Consider the following 13,205-nt stretch of genomic DNA (forward strand, 5'->3'; position numbering starts at 1 on the left):
TTTTCCTTCATAATTAGCACATCCATTGTGTTCTGATTTTTTTTTATTCGAACATTTTTTGAAATCATTGGTATAAATAAAATGTGGTTTTTTTTCTGTAAATTTATTATTTACACATAAAGTAACAGTTTCATTTCATTCGTTTCAGTTTGTTCAGCTCCCCTTGCTGAATGGACGCGTCTTTGTATATCTGTTTGACCTTGTCCTTACGTACGTTGTCACTGAAATTAAAAAAAAAATGAACATCTTTTCTATTATATTAAATGAATATATTTATTTATTTTTAAAATAGTGATAGATGAAAGTAAAATTTAAAGTTGGAATTTCAATCCGTTTGAATTGTACTGACGAAAACATTTTTTTTTTTTAAATAAATTAGCCTTAGACCTCAAATTTTGCAACATTGGTAACGAAAGTTTTTTTTTTAAAATATTTTTTAGTTTGGGCAGATGTTAGATGCCCTATTTATTTGTACCTTTGACAATTTGGTAGTAAAATTTTATGATGATTATGTGATGTCAAAACGTAACAAACAAACTCGATTTCGCATTTATAACATTTAGGAAATAAAGGTAACGTCACTGACCTCTGAATCTTCTGTCGTATCTTGACAGATGCGATGTACGCCTTATCTCGTCGTATCTCTCTGAGAGCTCCCTTCATTTCTTTCTTGTACTTGCCCTGTAATCTCGCCCTATCGGCGTTCTCTTTGGAAAGTTTAGAACTCTTACTGCCAGTAAATCTGTAAAGGAAAGTTAAGTTTACCCATTTCGGAAAAAGCATTAGCATTAGCATTAGCAGCCCGTAAATGTCCCACTGCTGGGATAAAGGCCTCCTCTCCTTTGACGAGAAGGTTTGGAGCATATTCCACCACGCTGCTCCAATGCGGGTTGGCGGAATACACATGTGGCAGAATTTCGTTGAAATTAGACACATGCAGGTTTCCTCACGATGTTTTCCTTCACCGCCGAGCACGAGATGAATTATAAACACAAATTAAGCACATGAAATTTCAGTGGTGCCTGCCTGGGTTTGAACCCGAAATCATCGGTTGAGATGCACGCGTTCTAACCACTGGGCCATCTCGGCTCAAAAAACATCTCTTAAAATCCTATAAAAACTATATGATGCGTTAATTTACCACAGAATAAAAGAAATTTTTTTTTGAGTTTTAGGTCTTGGCCGATTACCACCAAACCGAAAAAAGAGCAAACAGATCAAATAAAAAAAATTGAACATTTGAATTATGATTTTACACCATAACTTAAACTTAAAACTAGCGTCAGTTCGGAATGTAGACGAGCGAATCCCATAATGGAGTATTTGTCTGTCTGTCTCTCTCTCTCTGTTGCTCTCATTCGCACTCAAAGACTTATTAACTTAGACTTTCAGTGTGTAAAAAATGTATGAATACTTACACATCTTGAATATCAGGTTCGTAAAGCCTTAACGCCTTCGGTTTTACTTTTTCTCTAGACATCTGCGTGTATGTCTTAACTTCCAACGTCTGTTTCATATACGTTAGTACTTCTGAAATCTTCTTCGATACTTTTTTCGGATACAAATCCAAATCTACACGCCCTAATAACTGTATATGTGGTTCAAAAATCGCTTCTAATGCTTCAATTTCTATGTAATTATCGAAAAATTCCTTTAACATTAACATGGCTGTTAATAAGCAGCGTATTTTTAAGCTGTCATTAATTTCAGTCGCTACCAAATCCTTAGCCGCCATTTTGCGTTCGGCTGTCATTTGTGAACAATCGCGTTCCAAAATCAAAATTTTCGCGCTCTTGTGCAAACGGAATGGCGGGACGACTTGTACTGGGTTCAAAACACAAGTATTCGCACACAAAAATATAACACCCCTCAGAAAATTTACTGCAGCTGGAACATACCTTTTTGACAGAACTGTATATTCTAATATAAGGGACACTATAAAAAACCCTCTAGAAACTGAGTAAGCGTCAGTAAACCTAGCCAATGTCAATATATCCGACATGAAAATCAAAGATGGCGTCACGACAGGATGCCGGAAGTCTGACGTGGGATATAACGAAGACACTAATTTAAAAAATATAAGCGTATTTAAATCCGGAACTTTTTTAGGATTGCGCTTGTAAGCATCATATTTTTCCTTTAATAATTCGACTAAAAACTTTTTCGTCGAGACTTTGTTGATGTGAATAAGGTCGTAGAAAAACGGCACTAATCTATCGAAGATAAGAAACGATTTTATTATTTCCCCTTCTTCTGAGATATTCGAAAATACGTCGTGCGTATATTGCAATAAGTGTGCAAATAGTCTGCTCAACAATTCTTTGTTATTCACTGATAAACCTGGATCGTAACTTTTTATTAGTTTCTGTAAAGCGATCGTGTGTTGGGATGGCGTTTTCCCTGTTAATAACTCCTGAAAATTTAAAATACTTTTAATAATCATTTAAATAATAATAAATGCATATTAATACTCAGTTTTCATATACCTACATAAATCTAGACACGGTTTAAAATTTGATTCAACTTTTAAATAAAAGTCTTATCCATAGTTTTATTAACGTTTTTGAAAATTAATATTTTAAGACAGCAAAATAATAGCGCAAAGATTATATGTGAAGTGCGTGAATTTTATTATATACGCTAAACTACCTATAATCTATTCCAATTGGAAGTAGGAAATAAGATAAACAAACCTTAGATTTACGTATTTCATGCGATTTTCTAATAACTCCGCTATATTGTGCACTACTAAGAGTTTATGATTAATATACCTTAATTTATAATACACTACTTATATCGACTTTAATTTTACTTCCAAAATTCCGATAACAGTTTCTTCGACGTTCAAAACGCTTGTTTTTCGCAAATCCATAGTGAATATCATAGATTAATCAAGCTACCAATGATATCGCGTCAATTTCTGTCAAATATAGTTTATTTGACTTTTTTCCTGTTATGGTATGAATAGAGTATAGAGGATACTTACAGACGGGTCAAAACTCATATTCACAATAAGATTCTACGGTTATTTTTAACTTATTTAAAAATTTAAAGATAATGTCATGATTATTTGGATATTGTAGCGTGATTTTATTTTTATTCTATATATAATTCTAAAATAAACTTAGGCAGTTACTCCTTATTACACCCGCTATCTGCCAGTGAAAGTTCCGTCGAAATCGGTTCAGCCGTTCCAGAGATTAGCCGGAACAAACAGACAGACAGACAAAAATTGTAAAAAATGTTATTTTGGTATATGTACCGCGTATACATACATATGCATTTAGTAAAAATGGGTTATTTTACTACTACAAACAGACACTCCAAATTTATTTTATGTATAGAAGATAAAAACACTAACTTATCGATTAAAAAGTGCTTTTGGGAGCCTACCATTGAAGAATATTTTGATTTTTGAATCGAACATTTACAACAAACTAAATTAGATTTGGACATACCTTTAAATTATCTCCTTCAACAGATTTTAATTCGAAGAAAGAACCAATTTTTTCATCACTATCTTCAATATCATCGTCTTCGTCCGATTCGTCGGTTCCTTTTAAATCGTTTAGGTTATTTAAATTATTATCATCATCAGAACCGTCTTCAGAATCATTTGATGATTCTTCATCTTCATCATCATCATCGTCCGACATATTTTTATCATCATTTGAACTATTTGATTTAATAATTTTACTTTCAGAAGTTTGTAATGATTCTTTTTCTATATTCGATTTCACTGTATTTATTTTATTACTATCTATATGAGATGCAACATCTTCATCAGAATTAGAACTATGCTTTCTCTTTAAGCCTGTACTTTCATTGAGATTTTTAATACTTTTCTTAGTTGTATCTTTTTCATTTCGCTTCTCTGTTTCTTGTTCTGATTCACTTTCATCAGACGTCTCTTCATCGGAGTCCTCACTTTTAGTAACTTCATTTTTTTCATCAGTATTTTCATCCTTCTCTGCTTCATTATCGTCTTCGTCGCTTTCTTCATCACTACCTTCTTCTTCAGACGTATCAGATACACCATCCTCAAATATTTTTTTCGAGTTGGGAACTATAAATACATTTTTGATTATTGGTTTGTGGTGTTGAATGATTTTTGAAAATATGTACAAACACAATATACAATCAGAATTTACACATTTGCTCATTACTGGAGAGATCCTTCTCATGTTAGAGCTACCTTTTGTTTCTATTCAACGCAGTTCCCGTACCCCATGAATTAAATTAGAAGCAGACGTGAAAACTCTGACTGTGAAAAAGTAAATATGGACTAATTCTTTAGGCGATTTTTTATTCTTAAATCTATATATTATATGATAGATAGGATTATATATACCTGAATAGTCCTTCAGAACGTGTTCTGGTACCAGCGGTTTCCCATCTTTATCATATGCTAACATAAATTCCTTTTCATCCTCTAGTTCGAAATTATCATCTAAATCGTCGGCAGATCTAAAAAATTTACCAAAAATGAACCTTCCATTCATTACTTAAGCCGTTGATTATTTACATAGTTATAATTGACACACAATAACTACATCTAAGTATAATCCGATCGCTATCAAAACGGGATGAATTTGGATTGACTTTGACAAAGTCAAAGTCAATCCAAATTTCTAGAACCAAGTAGCGTTAACAAAAAAAATTCAAATGATAAATATCCGACTATGACAAAACCAAATTTGTTTTGAATATTCAACAGAAACGATGATTATAATATATAAAACACATTAAAGACTAAAGGGGTTTGGTCAAATGAGCCAACTGATGGTAAGGAGTCACCATCACTCATACATATTGAATAAGAAATTTAAACATTCATACATATACAAAGAACCACCAATCTTGTGCTTGTAATCACATTGACTCACCCTATAAAACAGATAACAACGATAAAAGTATTGCTGCTTGGCGGTAGAACACATGATGAGTGGGTGGTATCTACCCAGACGGGCTTGTAAATGCCTATCACCAAGTAAAAGTTAATTTAATTTCTAATTAACGTAAATTGCGAGATGACAAAGAATTACAGCTTATGTATTAAAAAAAAATTGTATTCCAGGGTGTTTTGTATATATATGTATTATATTGCAAAAATAATATCAAGTGATTGATTTAACATTTTATTCTTTCTTTCCAACTCAATATTAATTTAATCAAGATTAATAATCATGAATCTCTTAAATAATACAATAAACAAGTTACAACTTATCCTTGCAGTAACCTTGAGCGGCCGGACCGTGTGTCTCAGTAACAAAACGTTGCATCTAATTTAGATCGCATGGATATACCATGCTGATGATTATTATGACCTAACTGATTTCGGTGACATGAATCTCAAGGGAGGCTAGCCAACTACGCGATATATATTATAAAGCACACATACATATATGCACAAACACACGTGGACTATTCCTCACTCACTCTAAGAATGAGACGGGAAATACGTTACGACTGAAGAGTTTTCCATCGGCTTTACTTTCTTAGCGCACAGGAGTGTACACACTTCTACACTCCTGGGTGCGATTGACTGATATTACTATAGAAAAACCTATCAAACTTTTAGATACTCGGGATCTGTGACCTTACATTTAGGCACTCGATCAGCGATGGAGTAATTAAAAACGTACCTAGAGTTTATACCTAAGCGTTAAAATAAATTAACTAATTAATTGTAAAAAAATTGGAAGGAAATTGCTTTATATTCAATAACACAATAAAATAAATAAACAAAATTCGTGAACAATAAAATGACAAGAAATAAAATTGTTATAAGTTAAAAATAATGTTATATTATTCCGTTTATAATAGAAAGAGACAGGGCGAAAGAGAATGAGACGGAAACGTCACCTGGACGGGACATAACGGTTATTCCCCACGCGACAATTTCGGCCAGTTCACTCTACTGCAAATCGCGTAAAAGAACTTCGTTCCAAAACAAGTAAATAATTAACTTAATCAAAGTTTAGCTTCATTTTCAAACAATGGATATATTCACCTGTGTTTTGGGGTTTTAACATTCTTGGGTGCGGTCACGTCTTCCTCGGAAATCATTCTCAATTCTCTTTGTCGCTCTAATTCCTCTATTTTCTTTCTTTCTTCTTCATCTTGCTTCTCTTTACTCTTGAGACCGTCAGAAGGCTAAAAAACAATATTATAAAGGTAAATTAACTATGTCCCTTTGAGGTTAGGAGTTTATTCCACTAATGCTGCTCTAATGGATAATTTTCAAACATAAGACACATACTGAATTATAGACATAAATTAGCTACATGAACATACAGTGGTGCCTACTGCAATTATTTGAACCTACAATCAACGGTTAAGATGCACAGTGGTTAGAACCACTGGTTCATCTCGACTTTCTTAACAACAATGTTTTAAAATATATTACTATCTTAATGATACCACTAATTTTGAAAATACTTTTCTGGAGTTCCCTTGGAAATAGAACACGGATTTTTTCAAGCATTAAACCCTCTTATTTCAGAGAAAGCTAGTAAAGAATTGTATCATAGGATAAGCAAAATTAGATAATTATTTGCTTTAGTAAATTTAAAGTTAAGCAGACTAAACCATCAAATTTACATGAAAAAGTGCAGTCCAGTCACAAGAGACATAACGTCTCAGCTCTCATGGGTAGTGGCGCAATGGCAATATCAGAATCCGTTAACTTAAAGCAACAATGTCTATGGGCTGTAGAGAATACTTACCATTAGATAACCAATTTACGACTCCCGGTAAAGGGCAACAGTTGAGTAATCGAGAGAATAAATCTCTAAACTATTTTAACTGATGAGTTATTGAATGTTAAAAAAATAACATTAAACAGAAAAAGTAAAAAAATAAATAAACAAACTTACTGTGCCTCGCTTCTCAAACCTCAACTCTCTCATCATCTTATCATAATCCTGCCCTTTTTCTGCTTTACTTAACAATTTATCAATCAACGATTCCTCTTGGACCTTTTGCTTCTTAAAAACAACTGGCTGTAAATCTTTCCATTCACTATCTAACTTCTCTGTTAGATCAAGAGTTTGCTCTTTCTCCTTCTGCTTCTCCGCTTTTCTCTTCTTTGATTCCGCAATGAGCTGTTCAATTAAGTCTTTATGTGATTTGGCCCCATCTTTTGACTCTGCTTTTGATAAGACTCCTCCACCGAAATGGCCTTCTGATACGAAATCATCTAAAAATATTTGTTCATTATTAATATATTATTAGACTAATCTCTGCAAGAGTAAGATTTATATGTACAATATCCTTAATGTCCGGAAAACACAAGATATATTCTTAATGTTTATTATTAAATCTATAAGTGGCCAATGTATTAATAAACATTAAATAGGTGGAAGTCATATTAAATGTTTGCTTGTGTGTGTGTGACCCACGTTCCAACCCAGAGGACCCAAGTCTCCTCTTGCCTAATGAGATGGTTTGAATCTTGAAGCCATATATGTGTTTATAACATGATATAATCTAAAGATTTACCTATTCCAGACATGTGTCTGTAATGTAGCCTTTAAGTGTACCTATATATAATTTTAATATTTGCTAATATTAATAAAATACTCAAACTCACTATCTAAGCCTCCAAACTGCTTATCTTCATCTTCATCATCTGATGATCTTGGATCATCAAACTTTTCTATTTGCTCTAACGTCTGACCTCTAAGTAGACAAAGAAAAGAATAAAGTTGAAATTCAGACAGAACTGTAAAATATTTATGATAATAATCTTTTAATAAACAATGTTCATGGAAATATAATAATGCTTTTCATCTGAATTGAAGAAAATAATTTAAATAATTGGCTATAGCTGAAGGCGATTATTTAGACTATTTTCTTAATCCTGTGGACACCAACGTACCACAAAATTTTATTTAAAACAGCTGTATAGCTTTGTTTTTCTTTTTTTTGTGCCACAATAGGCCACCTGATTGTATACTTAGTGGTCACCTCAGTGGACATTAACACTGTAACAAATATTAATAAATTCTTGTAACATTCATGTGCCATCGACCTTGGGAGCTAAGATGTTATGTCACTTGTGCCTATAGTTAACCAGGGTCACTCATCCTTCAAATTGGAACACTACAATATTAAATATTGCTCTTTGGCAGTAAGATAAGTGGGTGGTACTAAACAGATGGGCTTGCAACAAGTCCTACCACCAAGATATATCCCACTATCTTATATAAAAGCATTTTCTTAATACCTGTGTGTCAATATCTCATCATCAGCGAGATTGTAAATACTCTTCTTACTATGCTGCTTAACCCGCTCAGCTGCAAACCTTGCTATCATTCGGTCCTCTGCAGATATCTGGTTATTCTTTTCTCCAATACGTCGATCGATAAATGTGTTCGTTTTGTTTATTAATTTCATTTCTGTACCCAAAGTTTCTTTCCTCTAAAACAAAGGATTATGTATGTTGTTTTTTAATAGTTAAGAGTGACATTTTGTGTATTTGTTGTAAGTTTATATACGATATAGTTTATTTTTTCTTTCGACTTATAAATGTAAAGAAAAAGAACAGTTATTACCTTTTGTATGGCCTTTGCCCGCGCAACACCGGGTAATCCCCTATCATGTTTAGATTTCTTTCCTAAAACTTTTAGTTTCTCCTTATTTATATGAACTTCGAATGGATTCAATTTTTTCTTATTTGCTTCGGCTTTTTTCTTGTTATGAACTCTATCTGCTAATCCTGCATTTCTCTTATTCTTTACTTTAGCCATTTTCTTTTAAATTTCGTATAAAAAAGAATAAAATTTATATTTTTTTAGGTTAAACATTCGTCAACAAATAAAATACACATGGCTTTGACAAGAATCAAGCTTGACAATGACAGTAATTCTTTATAAGATCAATATCGTTCGCTAAGTTGCGTTCATTGACTATCAATAAATTTTATTAAAAAATTCGCAATTACCTTTTTTTTTTCAAGTAATAATATTCTTTATTAATATTTCATATCAGTATGTTACAACAGTTAATATTGTTATTTTATGCTCAGTACTTAAAAAAATAATATATAAATTGTAACATTGAAAAACAATGTATTTATAATAATTTTAGTCTACGATATTTTGTTTTTATACAAAACGTAATACCGTACAATCCGAATAATTTTATTACATATTATAATTATCTAATAACAAATTAAATAAAAAAGAAATTCAAAACTTCTATTTTAACGATGAACGCATATTTTATGAATTTGTTCCTTAGATTCTATTGGCGCAAGAAAATAAACCGACAACATCCGAAACATTGTTCGGCTATTTTCGTTGGGACGCCGTGTAGCATCTAGCGCGTAGGTATATTATTGTGTGGCTGTGCCTCCTTGTGTTGCTGGCGGAATCTACTTGTTCCAAGAAAATGGCAGATGTTAGTAAAGAAGATCTTGAAAAGGAAATCGCGAGTAAGTTAATTATTACACTCATAACATTTTTTTCAACTATTTAGTTGTCCAATTGATTTTTAGACGCAAAATAATTATAATATCTCTATGAAGCATATCTGCCCGGGTTTCACGTAATGGCTTCCTATAAATGTTCAAAGGAACTTTGATTTTTTGTGTCCTTTAATTGAAATATCTCTGATAGTAGGGCATCCATACGAAAATGTTTCAAGTGAAAGTTGTTTCAGTACATAGTGCGGATCTACTGGTATATACGCCATTATTTTAAACCTCCTATTTAGGTCTGCCCACTGGTGGTTTATTTTTATGCAACGCGTAACTTCCAACATCGATGCTCCACGTATGGAACGCTAAAATGGCTGGCTTTTATAAATGGATTTATATCAATTAAGACGCGCATCTACTATCAGAACAGTTTTTATTCGAAGCATTTTGCTTATAATTCCTTAGTAACAAACATTTTTGATATTTTCTGGTTGTTTTATCAATTTATTATAGGACGCCATGTTGCGCGGCCTCGTTCAGAAACTCCATACAAAAATACGAACATTAGACGCAGAACTTACTCCGTCCAACTTAATTGCACATTAAATGACTTTGATATTAATTTATTGGCTCAAATAAACGTTTAATTCGTAACTTTATTAATAATTTATGTCAATTGTAGTTATACTTGCGCATTTTTTCATCCTGATGCTTTGTTATCGATTAAATAGCAAATGGCGGGAAAGGCAGTCCTCAAACAGCCGAGATATTAATTATACTTATTTTCTTCAACTTTTCTCAACAATGTTATTACAATATATTATAAAATAACTATTGTGAATGTAAACTACTTTAATATTATTTCGTTATATTATGTATTATATGTTATATATAATTAAAAATAAAACAAAAATTGGGTTTGCAGATTGCAATGACAATAAAAAATTTCTTGTTAAAAACATGATTTTTTTTATTGTGTAAAATATCATATTTGAAGCAAATTTTTTTATTTCTATCTAAATAATAATTATATTTAAAAGTATTTACATATGTATAGTGTAATTTTTACACGTGATTTTATTTTAATAAATTTATAATAAAATTTCAAATCAGTTGTTTCATTTACATTTTATTATTAATAACTATATAAATAATAATTTATACACTATAAGTTCTATATCTTACTGTATATGTATGTCAAGATATACTTTATATCAGTATATCTTGATATTTAATAATATTATGTGTACATACATATAAATACTCAATGGTTTGCTTATTGATAAATTGAAATATAAGAAACTGTTCATACACAAATTTACAGACTTCTAGTTGTTGAGTCTGGCACTCATCATAATCTCGACAAAATTTTTTGAAAGAAATAAAGAATTTTAATATAAGACTATATGACAAATTATATCAATCTTAGTGATTCAAATTCAATTTTGTTGCCTACAGAGATCCTTAAGAATGCGAACCTAGCAAAGACCTCAACTAAGAAGGTTATCCAGAAATTAGAGAAGGTATTTGATACTGATCTAAGCGAAAAGAAGAAGGTGATTGATCAACTTGTCATGGACTTTGTGAACAGTAAGGGTTCTGACGAAGAAGAGGAAGAGGAAGATGAAGAAGAGGAGGTAAATAATTCTAATGAAAATTCTACAAATCTAACTGATTTTAATATCTTATATTTAGATGCTTATAACTTATATGCACTAATTATCTAATCAAGTTCTATAAATACACAATACTGCTATAAAATGCTCATATCTTAACTATTAAACTAATTATGAAACATCACATCCACAATGTAAGGGATACATACACAAAGAAATATTAGCATACCTAATACCTGCATACAGTTGTTCGAAATGTGGAAACTGTAATTGAATTTCTTTTTTTACTAACTTTTAGGAGGAAGAGAAAAAGCCAGCAAAACGTGCGGCACCAGCTGCTAAGGCATCTTCAAAAAAAGCTAGAAAGGAAAGTTCTGAGGAGGAGGAAGAAGATGGCACAAATGACAGTGAATCTGAGGTATATATATTATAATTGTGAATATTTTATACTCAGGATTTCTCTTTTTAATTTAGACTTACTGATATTAAAATATCTAAAATTGAAATAAATGGAGATATGTAAATCATAGGAGGAGAAAAAGAAGCCAGCACCGAAGAAGGGCAAGAAGAAGAAGGGCTCAGAAGATTCCGATAGCGATTGGGGAAAGAAGAAGGAGAAAGCTGCTAAACCTAAAAAGGTAGATATTGTAACTACTACAAAAGAAATAACTTTTATTTAAGGAACGCTCCTGTGCCAGAATTCTGGTATAGTACCTATCGGAATAAAACAATTGTGTCAAGACCAGCATCTCAAATTTACGTTATTACATATATTATTTAGTACATTCAATCTAGTGTTCATGAAAAACAAGTGATAATAAAAAATAAGTAAATTCTAGAATAGAAATGTCTGAGTCGGTTTTACTCCTGTATCAGTCATTCTACTGGCAGGCTGTATACTACTTGCAGTGTAGTCAGAGCTAAAATGACTTTGACTATGTCCTATTAGGTGGTCATCTATCATCATGGCCTATTAGGTGATTTGCTCATCTTTCTAAATAATAGAACTATAGTTTGCTAATAAATACGAAATATTTTTATAGGCTGGCAGCCGCGGCAAAGGAGGCGGTTACACGCGCGCCTACAAACTTTCCCCAGCACTGGCTGAACTCATGGGTCAAGACGAGATGCCACGACACGAAGTCGTCAAGAGGGTCTGGACAATCATCAAAGAGAAGAATCTCTATGACCCCAACAACAAACAGTTCGCCATCTGCGATGACGCCCTGTACAAAGTTATCGGAACGAAGAGATTTCGCACTTTCGGTATGATGAAATACCTAAAGACGCATTTCCTTGATGAATAAACTAGTATTTATTGTAAGTTATATTTGTGACGCAGTTTTGTAAAACCCTTCATCTCACTTACGACCTTTGAGACATTGATAAAAAATTTGTCTTATAAAGCCTACCTGAACCTACGAAAACGTGGAATGTTTTAAAATTATGCTGACTGTTAGTAAAATATACAAATAGAATCTATTGCAATGGAATGGAAAAGAGATGATAAAATGTATAAAAAATTCTTAACAAACATTGACGTTTGTAGCGTTTTGCAAAACCGCGCCGAAACTATCATTACATTATATATTCTATCAATATAGACATACATTTGAGTATGTATTTTTTATATTGTTTGAACGATTGCACTATTATCAATATTGTCTGAATAGTTTTTGCCGATGAATGTTTAATGCAAATTTAGACGTAAGTATTCTTAATGACTACAATTGAATTATATTTCTATAGATCTCTGATATATCATGATGAATGATGATTTATAATTTTAAATTCATAATATACTTTATTGTGATATTTTAAGGGACGAAAGTGGCAGCTTTGGCATCAATTAATCAGAGTGCGGAAGTGTCCTCCTATAACTTCTATACATTACACATAATCATATATTACTCTAGTTTTATATTTCCTTTTTAAACATATAATATTGACTTTACATGTATTTAACTATCAAAATCAGTGCGTAACAAATACAGTAAGTCAATTTTATCGTACTTGCAGTTGTCATATTAAAAATTAAATTAATTAATTAAAATTATTGGACAACATCACATACATTACTCTGATCCCAATGTAAGTAGCTAAAGCACTTGTGTTATGGAAATCAGACACAAACACCCAGACCCAAGACAACATAGAAAACTAAT

General features: G+C 31.9%; 2 protein-coding genes across 2 annotated transcripts; one reads left to right on the top strand and one right to left on the bottom strand.

Moving 5' to 3' along the window:
- Positions 1-94: 94 nt before the first annotated feature.
- On the bottom strand, positions 95-8,836 carry LOC125073195 (nucleolar protein 14 homolog). The gene is made up of 10 exons (XM_047683920.1): positions 8,559-8,836; positions 8,231-8,424; positions 7,595-7,683; positions 6,879-7,201; positions 6,014-6,156; positions 4,352-4,467; positions 3,459-4,066; positions 1,419-2,413; positions 587-742; positions 95-221 (listed from the first exon to the last, which is right to left on the bottom strand). The coding sequence occupies exons 1-10, from the start codon at positions 8,751-8,753 to the stop codon at positions 131-133; spliced, it is 2,910 nt and encodes a 969-aa protein (XP_047539876.1). The 5' UTR covers positions 8,754-8,836; the 3' UTR covers positions 95-130.
- Positions 8,837-9,301: 465 nt separating this feature from the next.
- Positions 9,302-13,187, top strand: LOC125073189 (upstream activation factor subunit spp27). The gene is made up of 5 exons (XM_047683914.1): positions 9,302-9,439; positions 10,883-11,061; positions 11,339-11,458; positions 11,571-11,678; positions 12,084-13,187. Exons 1-5 carry the CDS (start codon positions 9,397-9,399, stop codon positions 12,345-12,347), a joined length of 714 nt encoding a protein of 237 aa, XP_047539870.1. The 5' UTR covers positions 9,302-9,396; the 3' UTR covers positions 12,348-13,187.
- Positions 13,188-13,205: the final 18 nt, after the last annotated feature.

This window comes from Vanessa atalanta, chromosome 23 (genome assembly GCF_905147765.1).
Source record: "Vanessa atalanta chromosome 23, ilVanAtal1.2, whole genome shotgun sequence".
Taxonomy (NCBI): Eukaryota; Metazoa; Arthropoda; class Insecta; order Lepidoptera; family Nymphalidae; genus Vanessa; species Vanessa atalanta.